The sequence below is a fragment of the Anguilla rostrata genome, chromosome 15 (assembly GCF_018555375.3).
Source record: "Anguilla rostrata isolate EN2019 chromosome 15, ASM1855537v3, whole genome shotgun sequence".
NCBI lineage: Eukaryota > Metazoa > Chordata > Actinopteri > Anguilliformes > Anguillidae > Anguilla > Anguilla rostrata.
The window spans coordinates 8,986,569-9,000,296 of NC_057947.1; the positions used below are offsets into that span (position 1 = coordinate 8,986,569).

The 13,728-nt window shown below is 45.0% G+C and overlaps 1 protein-coding gene across 1 annotated transcript in view; it reads right to left on the reverse strand.

Annotated features, from left to right (window-relative positions):
- Positions 1–13,728, reverse strand: part of si:ch211-246m6.5 (von Willebrand factor D and EGF domain-containing protein) — an 88,187-nt gene that overhangs the window by 18,900 nt on the left and 55,559 nt on the right. The window contains exons 19-20 of the mRNA XM_064309799.1: positions 9,736–9,873; positions 1,899–2,189 (exon numbers count right to left, since the gene is read on the reverse strand). Of these exons, the coding sequence (XP_064165869.1) occupies positions 1,899–2,189; positions 9,736–9,873 (429 nt within the window). The remainder of the gene's footprint in view (positions 1–1,898; positions 2,190–9,735; positions 9,874–13,728) is intronic.

Below are 13,728 nucleotides of genomic sequence, written 5' to 3' on the forward strand. Positions count from 1 at the left end.
ATTATGACACCAGTGGTGTTATTACGACAACAGTACTGTTATTACTACAGTTACAACGTTATTACTACAATAGTGGTGTTATTACAAAAATAGCAGTGTTATTACTACAACATAAGTGTTATTATGACACTAGTGGTGTTATTACGACAACGGTAGTGTTATTACTACAGTCACAACATTACTACAACAATAGTAGAGTTATTACTACATAGTTGTGTTATTACGACAACAGTAGTGTTATTACCACAATAACAGTGTTATTACTACAACAGTAGCATTATTACAACAATAGTGGTGTTATTACAACAATAGTAATTCTGTTACTACAACAGTAGTGTTATTACTACAATAACAGTGTTATTACTGCAATACTAGTGTTATTACTATGATGGTAGTGTTATAATTACATCCGTTGTACCGCAAAGTGCTGAACAATTTTATGCTCTGATAGACATAGAGTGGAGGGGCCTATTATCTTTGCAGTATCCGTGGTCCAGCTAGGTCAAAGCTGCCTGGTTACAAGCTCTGCTTGCTCGGCAGGGAGAAACCTTTCCCCCACTCTTCTAGTCAGAAAAGTACTGTCTCATGATGTGAGGGATAATAGTCTTAGTTTATCAGCAGACTGTGACCAATGAACTGATTATACACTGGTATAAAGACTCACACTAAAAAGTTTCCAGAACCTTCACCGCAAGCTTATAAAGCTGACGTGTTACTTCTCTCAGTGCCGTTATACATTTATTTATTTCTTTTTCTTCTTTAATAAAGTGTGCCTTTTTTCAGCTCGGTCTGGACTTCAATATATTTTGCGAAGTTTTGCAAAGAATTGCAAAGTTAATTTTATCCTTCAGAATATGTGACTGTTTGCATGTGTTGTGCAACCTTTAAGACTGTGCTGGTTAAAGGTACAGTATGCAACCTTTTCTACAGCTATCCCTAAATAAACACGATAAAACTGTAGCTGACATATTTTTAAGAGAAATTCAGCACTTCAGACTGTGTTTATATCTTTATGTCCTTGAAATTCATTATAAATTGCTCTTTTTTTATAAACAAAAAGGCATCATTGCGAAATCAAAGTTATCCTGTGTGGTATCATGAATACATACTGGCAAAATCACCCCCTAACCATAGAGATTTTCCTGATATGCCATACCATCCTTTCATATGATTTTTAAAAATGAATAATAACAATTAAATGGAAAACATTCACTACTTTCAAGTCACCAAAAAAAAAACCCCATTATTATTAGGTCTGCTTTCAGAGTGTTCTGATGTAACACCGACGTAACTTTACCGACGGTAAAGTATCCCCCCGTGTGGGAAGCGACGGCCGTTTCTAGGTGAGGCGGAGCCTCTCGGAGCCTGCTCTTCGCTCCGCACTGCCTCAGAGCCCGTTCGCGCTTTTTATCCGCGGTGGCAGGAATGCATTGTGGGAGAACTGCCGCTGACACGCGCACCTGCGCAGGTAAGTCACCCGCAGCGCAGGCGGTGATGATGTAACAGCAGATTAAGCGCCGGTGGGTCACCGGTAGGTCCCTAATGACCCCTCAGAGAGCGTGCCGTCCTCTGCGTCATCACATTCAGGCTAATGCACGGGAAAGAGGCCGATTCAGGGTAAATGCTGCGCGATTGCTAAGCATAAAAAGAGGGGGGGGGGGCTGTGCTGCGTAGGACTCAGAGGCAAGCCAAGGACGAAAAACAGATGACGGATCACGCACTGCCATGGAATAAATAGGAAAGAGGCTGGCCTCTGGCGTAGGTGAAGCAGGCCACAGAGAAAACGGCTAAATGGCTATTCCACCCGCTGTTCCTGGCTCGGTCTGCTGCTTGGCTGGCTGTGAAAGCCTCTCAGCCTGGATCCCATCCATAAACACAATGCTCGGGAATGTACTTGCCAGCTTTGATGCTTTTGCTGGGGTCCTTCTGCAGGGAGGGGTCTTTCTCCAGGGGGGAGGGGTCTTTCCCCTGGAGGGAGGGGCCTTTCTCCAGGGGGGAGGGGTCTTTCTTTGGGGAGGAGGGGTCTTTCTCCAAAAGGGAGGGGTGCTTCTCCAGGGGGGAGAGGCCTTTCACCAGGGGGGCGGGGTCTCTCTCCAGGGGGAAGGGGTCAGTGCTCTCCCTTTGGGGAGGAAGACCTGGCAGGCTGGTGATCGCAGCAGCGGGGGCAGGAGAGACGGACCGGCCTGGAGCTGTGGAGGGAGGGAAGACAGAAAGGATGGAAAGGGGGAGAGAAAGAGTGAGGGAAGATGGGAGGGAGAGGGGGAGAACAAGGGGAATGGGGGAGGGGGGGCGTTGGGGGAAAGAGGGAGCGAGGGAAAAGGTGAAGGAGAGGTGGAGTGAGACTGACTTTTAATACTCCTTTATTGAACGCGGACTCAATTCATAAAGCAAATATCCACCGACCCCTCACAATACAAACACTGCTCACCAGAAACAAGACAGAGAGAGACAGAGAGAGAGAGAGAGGAAGGGGAGGGAGGGGGAACAGAGAAAGCAAGAGGGAGGCAGAGGGGAAAAGAGACAGAGAGACAGAGGGAAGGGAGGGGAGGGAGGGGGAACAGAGAGAGAGAGGGAGGCAGAGGGGGAGAGAGACAGAGACAGAGAGAGGGAGAGGGGGAAGGGAGAGAGGGTGGGGGAGACAGAGAGAGATGGACAGAGAGACAGTGAGAGAAAGAGAGAGAGAAAGAGAGGAAGGGGAGAGAGGGAGTGGGGGTGCAGATAGCTCCATTACTCATTTGGCAGATGCAGTTGTGTAGTTCTGAGACTGGTCTGAACGGTCCTGTTGCTGCAGTTTAAGAAACGGACGCTGAAGTGGAGCGTTTCTGTGCACAGAAAATCCTGCCACAAACAAGGATGAGGGGCGCAGGCATCCAAAGCAATCCTCTCAGATTGCAGCTCAACCCTGCCTTTCTGACTCAGAGAACAGTCTACATCTCACCCCAGGGAGCCTTAATAACAGCACAGGATCTGATTATTTTACCATCTCAACACTAGCACTCATCACAGGTGAATTACTATCTGCAGCTTACATTATAAATATTCACACACTTTAAGGCTTACTGCCCTGTTAAAAGAAAGATCCGCAGTAGCGTAGCCAAGACTTGAACACATAACCTGATGGTAACATGGCAAACCCAGGCCTAACCCTACGCCACTGATGTCATATTGCACTGCGCAATATTATCACATAAAAGCAGCGCTTATTGTGACACACGTCCTTTGGAATCACTGAAGATTCTGCCTTGAAGAGACAAACAAACACAGAGAAGCATTTTTAGTTTCGTTCCGGTCCCTTTGGGTTCTTTGAAAACACACTGGCTTTCCACCCTCTTGAGTGTAGCTTTTGAATATGAGTTAATGGAAAAGCTCCGCTACACGGTTTGTAGCTCAGCAAATTGCACTGTATGTGATTTATTTATGCAACCCTGGAGAAAATACCACTTTTCACCACCTGGGGGCAGTAATACCATTCCGCAACTGACATTGACTACCAGAAGCACAGGGGATACTTATTCAAGTAAATCTGCTTCATACACACTACACAAACAGTATAACGCAACAGTATACACTCTTTAAAACACACTACACAAACTGTATACCGCAACAGTATACACTCTTTAAAACACTACACAAACTGCATACTGCATTCTTTAGCACATACTTCACTGTAATAATTATCGTGGTGCTGAAGAAGGGAAACTGTCCTTGGCCGAGTACTTGAGATTATCAACTTTGGGTGTGTGTGGGCATGTGTGTGCATGCGTGTGCGTGTGTGTGTGTGTGCGTGCATGCATGTGAGTGTGTGTGTGTGCGCCTGTGCGTGTGTGCGCGCGTGTGTGTGTGTGCCTGTGTGCCCGTGCGTGCATGTGTGCGCAAGAGTTTGAGCTGTAGTAAAGTGGAGAGAAAAGAAAGAGAAATAGGAGAGAGAGAGAGAAACAGACAGAGGCAGTGACTGATGACAGAAGGCAGCTGAAATGGCAACTTGAACAAGCCTAAAAACGTGCATCTCACAGACAGGGCACAGGACTGCAGTAAGCACAGCTGAACAGCAGCCAGCTGAGACCTGGCTAACAGAGCTCAGGAGCTTCAGAAGGGGGGGGGGGGGGGGGGGGGGGGCATGCAGACTACCCGTGAAACTGAAGTGACACAGCAAAGGAGACAACAGCCCGCTGAGACATCAACGCGCGGCTTCCAGGAGCTCCGGCCCGGCCCAGCTCTTTAATAAGGTCTTCCAACCAAACAGGCAAGCGTCCTCTAAAAGTGCCTCTAAAAGTGTGGGCACACCCAGCACGGACGCTTCAACCCCCCCAGACATGCAGGCGCCTGACTCAACGCAACTAAGAACAACATTTACAGGACGGGCTGGAGAAGGCTGCGCTTCCGCTGTCCGTCCTGGTGTTGGGCAGGGAAGAAGGGTCTCCGCACGCCCGCTGGGCAAAACGAGTGGGGGGACGCCGGAGCCAAAACCCCAGCGCAATTTACAGCCGCTCTCCACAGACGAAAGGCCAGCAGGAGCTGGCGGAGCTTCTGGAAGCCGCGCGTTGATGTCTCAGCGGGCTGCTGTCTCCCGTGGAGCACGCGTGTGACCCCCGCTGTACATTGCACACGTGACCCGCGGTGTTACTGATCCCTCCCGCGAGCGGTCCCGTGGGCATCGCTGGTGTTCGTGCAGGGGGAGTGATAACACTCGCAGAGTGAAAAGCAGCCAAGCGATCGATAGCGGAGACGCTAGGCCCCTGTAGAACACAGTGTGGCTGATGACCCTCCGCTCGGAAAGCACTGGAACTATCACTACGTCTCCATCTCTATGCCTGTCCGTCTCTCCCTCACTTTCCATTCAGTTCAATTATGACAATATTGCCAACGCATAATTTAGAAACAAGGCCCAAGACATTGGCAAAATGGCTTTAAAGGGTAAGCACCACATAACGACATCCCCCAAAGATATTAGACCAATTAATTCATTTTAGCCAAGAGGTTTTTCATTAAATGAAGCTGAAATTGTTGTTAGTATGGCTTCAAATTTGACAAATTGATCACTGCTGATGGAAACACAGAAAGCCACACTGGAAAATTACCTCTGTGAGGTGTGACGCCACAGGGGGAACACAAATAGCTCTGCTATTACACCTCATAGGCTGCAAATATGACAGAAACAGACAGCATTGACACATTTGATTCTGAATCAAAGTATCAATCACTCAGACGACTCTAACTCTGATCCTGATATCACAATACAGCCATACAGGCCTGAGCCAGAGGTGCATGGATCGGAGTCAGAGGATTTGGAAGATTCTTCGCAAGGCAAACAACTGGAGCCCGAAGCCCATTCTGGCAATACAGTCCGGTAACCTTTTATATTCACTACTATATATCTGTGGATCATTTTCTCTGGGTGGTAATGGTAAATGGTAAATGGACTGCATTTATATAGCGCTTTTATCCAAAGCGCTTTACAATTGATGCCTCTCATTCGCCAGAGCAGTTAGGGGTTAGGGGTTAGGTGTCTTGCTCAAGGACACTTCGACATGCCCAGGGGGAGGTTTGAACCGGCAACCCTCCGGCTGCCAGACAATCGGTCTTACCTCCTGAGCTATGTCGCGCCAAATTATGGTATTTGCTATCGGTAGCTACGACTGTCATTGAAGGAGCATAGCAACTCTATGAAAGCATAGGCTAACTGGACATGGCAGTTGTAGAGTGAGCTAGCATAGCTAGCAATGACTCTTGTTGATTTGTCAACTTTCTTGGAGTCCTAATAAAAAGCTACATGTGGGGTGATTTTCTGCAATTCCGGGTTTCAGGCAAGTTTAATAAGTGGAGTTTCTTGCATAACTTTACCGCATTACAACCTCAATATTTACATTTGTGTTAAAAAATATCGCTCCACATACAGACAAAAAAACCAATCAGAGTATAAGTGAGTGTAGCAGTCAGTCCGCCGGAGAGGCAGATTGGTCTCGGTTGCACCGGCTGGTGGAGAGAGCACACACACCTGGGCTGAGTTAGCTAATCAGCCCAGGTGCTTAAAGGTGTGCTGCTCTCCACAGTTCGGGGCCGAGACCGGGAGCTAACACCAAGAGCGCAGTTATGATTTTCGTTTCGTTTTATTTTAAGCACTAAAGTAAAGTAAAGTAAATCCTCAGCTGGGATGTCGGAGGAGCTGGACCTGGTCGGGAAGGCGGGTCAGCTACGGGCGGCGCACGGGGAAGTGGTCGCGCCGTTTTACTTTCTTTCACCTTTGTTATTTTAGTTAGTTGTTTTAGTTTACTGTTTTCACCCAAAACCTGTGAGGGGGAAAGGGGAAGGTGTCCATTTATATTATTTCATGTCTGTGTGGGTGCGCTCTCTCTCTCTCTCCATGCGACAGACAACAGTGTTCCCCCGCACTGCCACATCTCCCTCCCCGGGGTGTCACACTGGCGTGTGACAGTGAGCTACTTATTATCTTAGATATATCAACACAGAGCTGGCTAAGCAGTTTGAGGTTAATATGTGCAATGTTTATCCAATTCAGCAAGTGTTCACGATGTAGTGCTACATTATTAGGCTATGTTGACTCAAGTGCTTTATACAGCACTGACTCCCATCTCATCACATAGGCGTTCAGCTGAAAGAAGACAGGTAAGCTACGATTTATAGGACAGTATAGCTGCAGTTTTTAAGCAAATGGATCAGATGACTGGCTAGCTATCTAGCTAGCTTTGCATCAGGTGACTGTTTGCCTCCGCATTATGCATTAAAATCATACACGGTTGCCAGACGTCCGGTCTCCAACCTGAATGTCTGGTTTTCAAATTATTTGCGTAAGTCCAGTTTGTGGTCCCGACATGTCTGGTCCTAGTAACTGATGAAAGACATTTGACTTTAATTCATCATCAAGATTTTAGTTAAATGTGATCTCTGAATGTGAGCTTGTGGTGCCATATTTTTACTGCAACATTGGAGCGTGATTCCAAGCACTTTAAATACACCAACGCAATACGTGACAGTTTTACTTAATTTATTTGATGGCTCAAGTGTAGGTTCAAGTGTCTTACAAGTTGGTACAACTGCATGGGGTTTATGATTGGATTGTTTACAACAGCACAAAATTCTTCACAGATCTAGATCATTAATTAAGTGGTAATTTCCCAGATTGAGGCATTGACCTGTTAAAATGTACAAAATGTTCTCCCGGGGAGCAAGATTGCTACTTGAAGCAAGACAACTAACCTGACCATTGTTGGCAAGTTGCATTAATTAGTTAACACGCAATTGACAGCTCTAGACAATATAATACACATGTTAAATTTGATAAATGCAAGCTTACTACACTTTGTTTGATTCATTTTTCATTAAAAAAAGTTTTTCTTGACTGTCAGGATACAAGATCTAACAATGCTAATTGTTATCTCATTTCCTCCACCTTCAACGTTACAAAATATGACGTGGCAGATCATTCTGAAGATCGGTGAAAAAGCGAGGCGGGCAAAATGAGTAAGCAAGTAGATCTTGTAGGGCTTATTTCTTGCCTTTATTATTTTTTTAAATTAATCATAAAATAGGAGAACTTCCCTCTGGCTGGTGTATTTGATTTTTCATAATATCTTGTGCTTACCCTTTAACATAAAATACAATAAATACATAATAAATAATAAAATAAGAATAGGATTAATATTTGATCATCCCTACCAATAATAATTCCCTCGCTCTCATCTCCCTCCTTTATCCCTCTCTCTCTCTCGCTCTCTCTCTCACACACTCTCCCTCTCTCTCTCTCTCCCTCGCTCCCTCCGTCCCTCCCCCAGGGAACAGGATTGATTTGCTGCTTTGTTTAAATCTCGCTGTCCCCAGCTGCGTACCCTCTCTTCCCCGTTCTTGCGCTCAACTTTTTTTTTTTTAACATTCTTCCAAGGTCTCCGTGTCCTAAATATACACAGAGCACTGAGCTGTCTGTGGTGCGTGAGCTGTTCCGAGGCAACTGAGCAGACCGGAGTATGCAAGCCTGTTTCAGCGGTACGATGCTGGAGAAACTCCAATACGCTTCTGTCAGCAGGTTACCTCTCACCCAACAGCCAAACTGTGACAAACCATACATACAGTACGTTAACAGGGTATTCCCAATTCAGTGTTATACGGTGGAGTAAAATGGCTTACATTTACATACCAGATTAACTGAGAACAGGAAGTAGCTGGGGGCTACAGCACAGACTAAAACCAATGGGGCGCTAGGAAGGTCTCAAGCTTATACCTCTACCCCACGTGTAAAGAGGAAGGCCAGGTTGCTAATACCTGGAGTTTATTTGGATACCGAGGAACACAGAAAGAAGAATCAGGAGGCCAAAGTGGAGACAGTGCGTGGCAGGCTGTCGAAATGGAAATGGATGCTTCCCCATCTTACAGAGTTCTGACTCTCAACAATTTGGTCGCTCCTACGTTATGCCCCAGATGGCCCGTGTTAGACCCTCTCACTGGGGTAGGGTTACACCACGATCTGGGTATTCCTGCTAACAGGAAATGACAGATTCATTCCTGATAACCTTGCTGAGTCTGCCCAAAGGGAAACCTGCCATTGCCGGCTTTCTCATTCCCTCCCTCCACCGATTTAGGTTTCATTGTCTGAAAACTTCAATTGGGCTTCGCCCCGCGGGATCGGCAGGCTCATCGCAGCCCTACAGGGGGCACACAGGGGTCTGACGCGTTTCAGACTGGGTACTGCTGCGTTAGAACAAAACAACAAGAGGATGCCTGCTGACAAGAACAGCCCGTTCAACTGCATCTAGAGCAGTTTCCCAATCCTATATGAATCGGGCTGCTGTGGGCGAAACCATGTTACAGTCCAGCAATAAAACACCTAAATTATCAAATCAAGGCTGATGACAACATGTGCTCCCACAACTGCTCTTCTTGGATTAGACCTTCTGGTGTACAGTGACCAGCAGGAGGTATAGCACTGTGTCTAGCACAGTGTCCAGCACAACGCCAAGCCTGATCTTGAACACGCCAAGAGCCTCTGCCTCTTCTACTGGTCCTAGCAAGCTGCTCCACATTTTAACAGCCCTCTACAGACAGGCTTCCCTGTGCAGGTGAGCTTCTCCACACATCAACAGCCCTGTACAGACAGGCCTACCTGTGCAAGTAGTGAACTAACGCTCTACAGACAGGCCTACCTGTGCAGGTGAGCTGCTCCACACATCAACAGCCCTGTACAGACAGGCCTACCTGTGCAGGTGAACTAGCCCTCTACAGACAGACTTACCTGTGCAGGTGAGCTGCTCCACACATCAACAGCCCTGTACAGACAGGCCTACCTGTGCAGGTGAACTAGCCCTCTACAGACAGACTTACCTGTGCAGGTCAGCTGCTCCACACATCAACAGCCCTGTACAGACAGGCTTACCTGTGCAGGTGAGCTGCTCCACACATTAACAGACATCTACAGACAGGCTTACCTGAGCAGGTGAGCTGCTCCACACATAAACAGCCCTCTACAGACAGGCCTACCTGTGCAGGTGAGCAGCTCCACACATTAACAGACATCTACAGACAGACTTACCTGTGCAGGTGAGCTTCTCCACACATCAACAGCCCTGTATTGACAGGCTTACCTGTGCAGGTGAACTAGCCCTCTACAGAGAGACTTACCTGTGCAGGTGAGCTGCTCCACACATATTAACAGCCCTGTACAGACAGGCCTACCTGTGCAGGTGAGCTGCTCCACACACATTAACAGCCCTGTACAGACAGGCCTACCTGTGCACACCGTCCCGTCTCCCTCCAGGCCTTGAGGGCAGGGCCCACATCTGTAGGAGCCGAAGCTGTTAATGCACAGAGCTCCAGGAAAGCAGGGGTCTCCCTCGCACTCATTCACATCCTCCTGACACGTCACACCTGCAGAAACACAGACAGAGACATGGGCCTCCAATTCATCCGTCCTTTACTCTGGCTTAGAAACAAATGGCAATGTTAGGTTTTCAAATTTCCTTGCAAACACTGCCTGACAAGTTAATTTCAGCGATTTCTCATTCTGAATTTGAATCCAAGAAAGTTGCATTCTCTCCTCTCACAATATATTTAGAGAAGCGTCCTTCTCATTTTCATGAACACACACAGTTGGTATTGTGTTTTTGCACTGAGAATTCAGGGTACACATTGTACCTTCCTAACGTCCCTAAACAGTGCTGACCAGGGTGTGTGGAAATGCCGAGGGACACTCTGCTTCCAGACTTTGGGAATACCGAGGCTATCACAGCTAATGCAGTGGGAATACTGAGGCGATCACAGCTAATGCAGCGGGAATACCGAGGCGATCACAGCTAATGAGCTGCTGGATCCGGGCAGTTCACATTCGCGCAGCACATTTACTGAATCAGAACACATTGCATAGTTCTCTCAGTCTTAAATATTTTAACGCTCTTTTGTTGCTGAAGTGTCTGCGCATGTAGCGAACGGCTCCAGACCAGTTAATGTAGCCGGTTCTCAGGGACTAATGATCATTCCTTACATCGCAAGACAAGCCAGGGCAGACTGGACAAACAGCCCTCCCCTGAATTAGCTCAGTCTGCACCAGGATATCACACACTCCAAACATCTACACAGGCAAAGATAAATAAGAAGTCATCATATTTCACACCTCTCATATGACTGACACAAAAGTGAAGGTACTGGATTAATTTATAAAACAATTGTATAATGCCACATGCAAGCCCGACCATATGTGTATCGGTCAATGAACTAATTCAAATAACTGAAATTACTTGTTTTTGTCAGCTCAGTTTAGTGCCAAGTGGCTTTTATCTTTTCCAGTAAGAAAATGACCCAGTAACAAAACCTTTTAAAAGCACATTTACATTTTATCATTCAGAAGACACTGTTATCCAGAGCGACTTATACAGATTTATTCATTCATTCATTTGAGCAATGTGTTTCTTCAAGGCAGACCACGAGAGTCAAGCCCAGCTCCAGCTAAATCAGCTGAGGGCTCAGCTGGTTAGTGACGTTCCCAGTCCATTCAAATAACAGGGCGGTCTATTTAAACGGCCCCACCCTACTCATGTGCTTCCTCTAAAAACCCGCCAGCACCCCAGTGTGTGTTTGTCAGACAACCCTTCATGGGTGGCACAGTGGTGCACTGGATGGCACTGCTGCCCAAGACATGCGGTCCACCTATCCCGTATAATGAAAGGTTAATAATGGTCCTGGTTGCTGCGGGATATGTTCTGTGTGTACCCCTCTAGGGGGTGTTTGCAGCTGGCCTCCCTGCCTTATCCATGCATGCTTGCATGGATGGCGGGAGGGCTTCCAGAGCCATACCTCCCAACATAATTGTGTTGCCTTTTAATATTGTCAATAAAGATTTTTTGATGACATTGGTCCTGACTGAATTTATTTATTTACTTATTCATTACATGCAATCTATTTATATAGCCAATATTTTTATTGAAGCAATTCATATTAAGTACCTTGCTCAAGGGAATGGCGACAGTGCCCCAGCTCGGAATCAAACCCGCAACCTTTGAGTAGCAAGTCCAGTTATAAAGTATGCATCAGAAACGTATCCCAAAGAGTTTCAAAATAGATGCCTTTTGCTTTCAGTGATTATTGGTGTACCTGGGATATCACTATTTAAACAAACATCAGTTATTGATGCAAAATAGCAGTCTCTATTTCTGCTAGATGAATTCATGTTTACTTCCATTTCTCTGTATAATAAACAGTGACAGAGTATCTGTCTGTACCTTATTTATTTTGTTTATTTCAGACGGGAGGTCAAATCAGCCTGAGGCACGATCCCCACCAGCGTCTCTGGATGGCTTAGGGTTCGGAGGAAATTTGCTGGAGGGTGTCAGAGATTCTACACGTAGAATTAGTGAAGATGAAACTGATCTCAGTCCGTTCATAACTAACTTTCTCTGAACTAATTTTAGACGTGCATAGCCTTTTAAGAAAACATGGCACTATTATTATTATCATTATTTTTATTATTATTATTATTATTATGTTTTTTTATGTGTTGCTGAAAATAAATTAAAAAATGTACTCAAAGGGAATTTTCTTCATTAAACAAAGCCAAAAGATACAAACATGGCACTCCATGGCTTAATGAGAAATTAATTGGGTAGGTTTTATGAATGGTGTTCAGGGAAAGACATTACTGAAGACAATGCAGGAGAGTTCATGCATTCATGCCTCTCCCAAACCTATCAAAGCACCTCCAGATGAGAAACTCCACCAAGCATCAAGAATAATAAAGTGCATTCAAAACTTACTTCAACTGATAATGAAAGGATCTGAAATGAGTCCACGGTTCTTTCTATCAAAAAAAATCTAGCCAGATTAAACAGAAATGCATTACATATAAATGTAAAATCCATCAGACTTTAAGCATTCTGTTGTCGTGGTACCCTTGGCTGTGTAAATGCACTGTATGTAAAAAGGACATAAGTTCTGTTAGCTGCTCTGGATAAGAGTGTCTGCTATTTGCCTAAAGTACAAATGTAGAAATGAAAAATCTTAAAAAGCACTAGTACTGGGGTTTCCAGTCAAGGAAATATGCTTCCTTTCATGCCTCTTGATAGCGTTCCTTTTTTTTACTGGTTGAATCTTTCAGTAAACAAAGACATCTTTAATCAAAAATAATTTTACAAACAGAGTTATACAATAAAAATGGACTGCCATTGGATTCAGTATGCATTCAAATGTAACATAAATATACAGTTTGTGTACATAAAATGTAAATAGCCTTGAGCATATGTGTACATGTAAAGTATGTGTGTATACGTATGCATGTATGTACATATACACGGGAGGATGTATGTTTTAAGAGGCCCAGTAATGTCAGAAGGGAGGTTTAAACTGCAGTCAGGCTTGCCTTCAGCCCAAAAAAGATGTTTTTGTGCAATCCAGCGGCAATTTTAAATAAAGCTAACGAGGTACGCTGCGTCTCTCAAACTAAATACGCTTTTCCGAAATCACCGTTTAATCTAATTGCAAAATGGCTTTTTCCATACCCTCGAAAAAAGAAACAGAGAAATAGAGTCGTCCCTTCTGTTTACTTAGAGACTAAATGGGTTTTGTGAAATGAATGAAAAATGTGTTGTGGAAGATGAGCAAAACAACATGACATGACATGAGATTAATTGTTGTCTTCAAAGGCAAAAACAGGGCACATTGTGCACGGAGTAATGACTCATTTAGCAGAACCACCTCACACACACAGACACACTACTACACGAAAGGCTGTCATAATGCCTTGGCCTTGAGAGGCTGAAAACCCATTAGAAGCACCATTTTAAAAAGGCAGCAAGAGGAGGTAAATGTTGAAACGTGCAGGAGCAGAGTTAATTTCAAAATAAAAAAACAAGGAACGGCTGATCTAAATGTTTAGACATTTGTGCAAACGTGTCACGAAAACATACATACATGTCATTTGTGAGCGTAAAAATAAAAAATACATTTTGGGTAATTACGACGAGAGAAAAATATATAAAACTCCCAAGGCAATAAGAAAACAGTCACACAAAATTCAAGGCAATGAAAAAGGAATAAAAATCATAGTTGATTGGAATGCACTGCATTAATACATGCTACACATGTACCTCCTGTGCCACTCATGCTACATGTACCTCCATCCAGCACTTATTGTGCCCTGCGTCTTGATGTCGTAGCTTGGAATGCCTTCTAGTTGACTTAGCATAGTTTAGGTCAGAGTAATGTTCACTGTGTGAACAGGACTTAAGGTGTCCA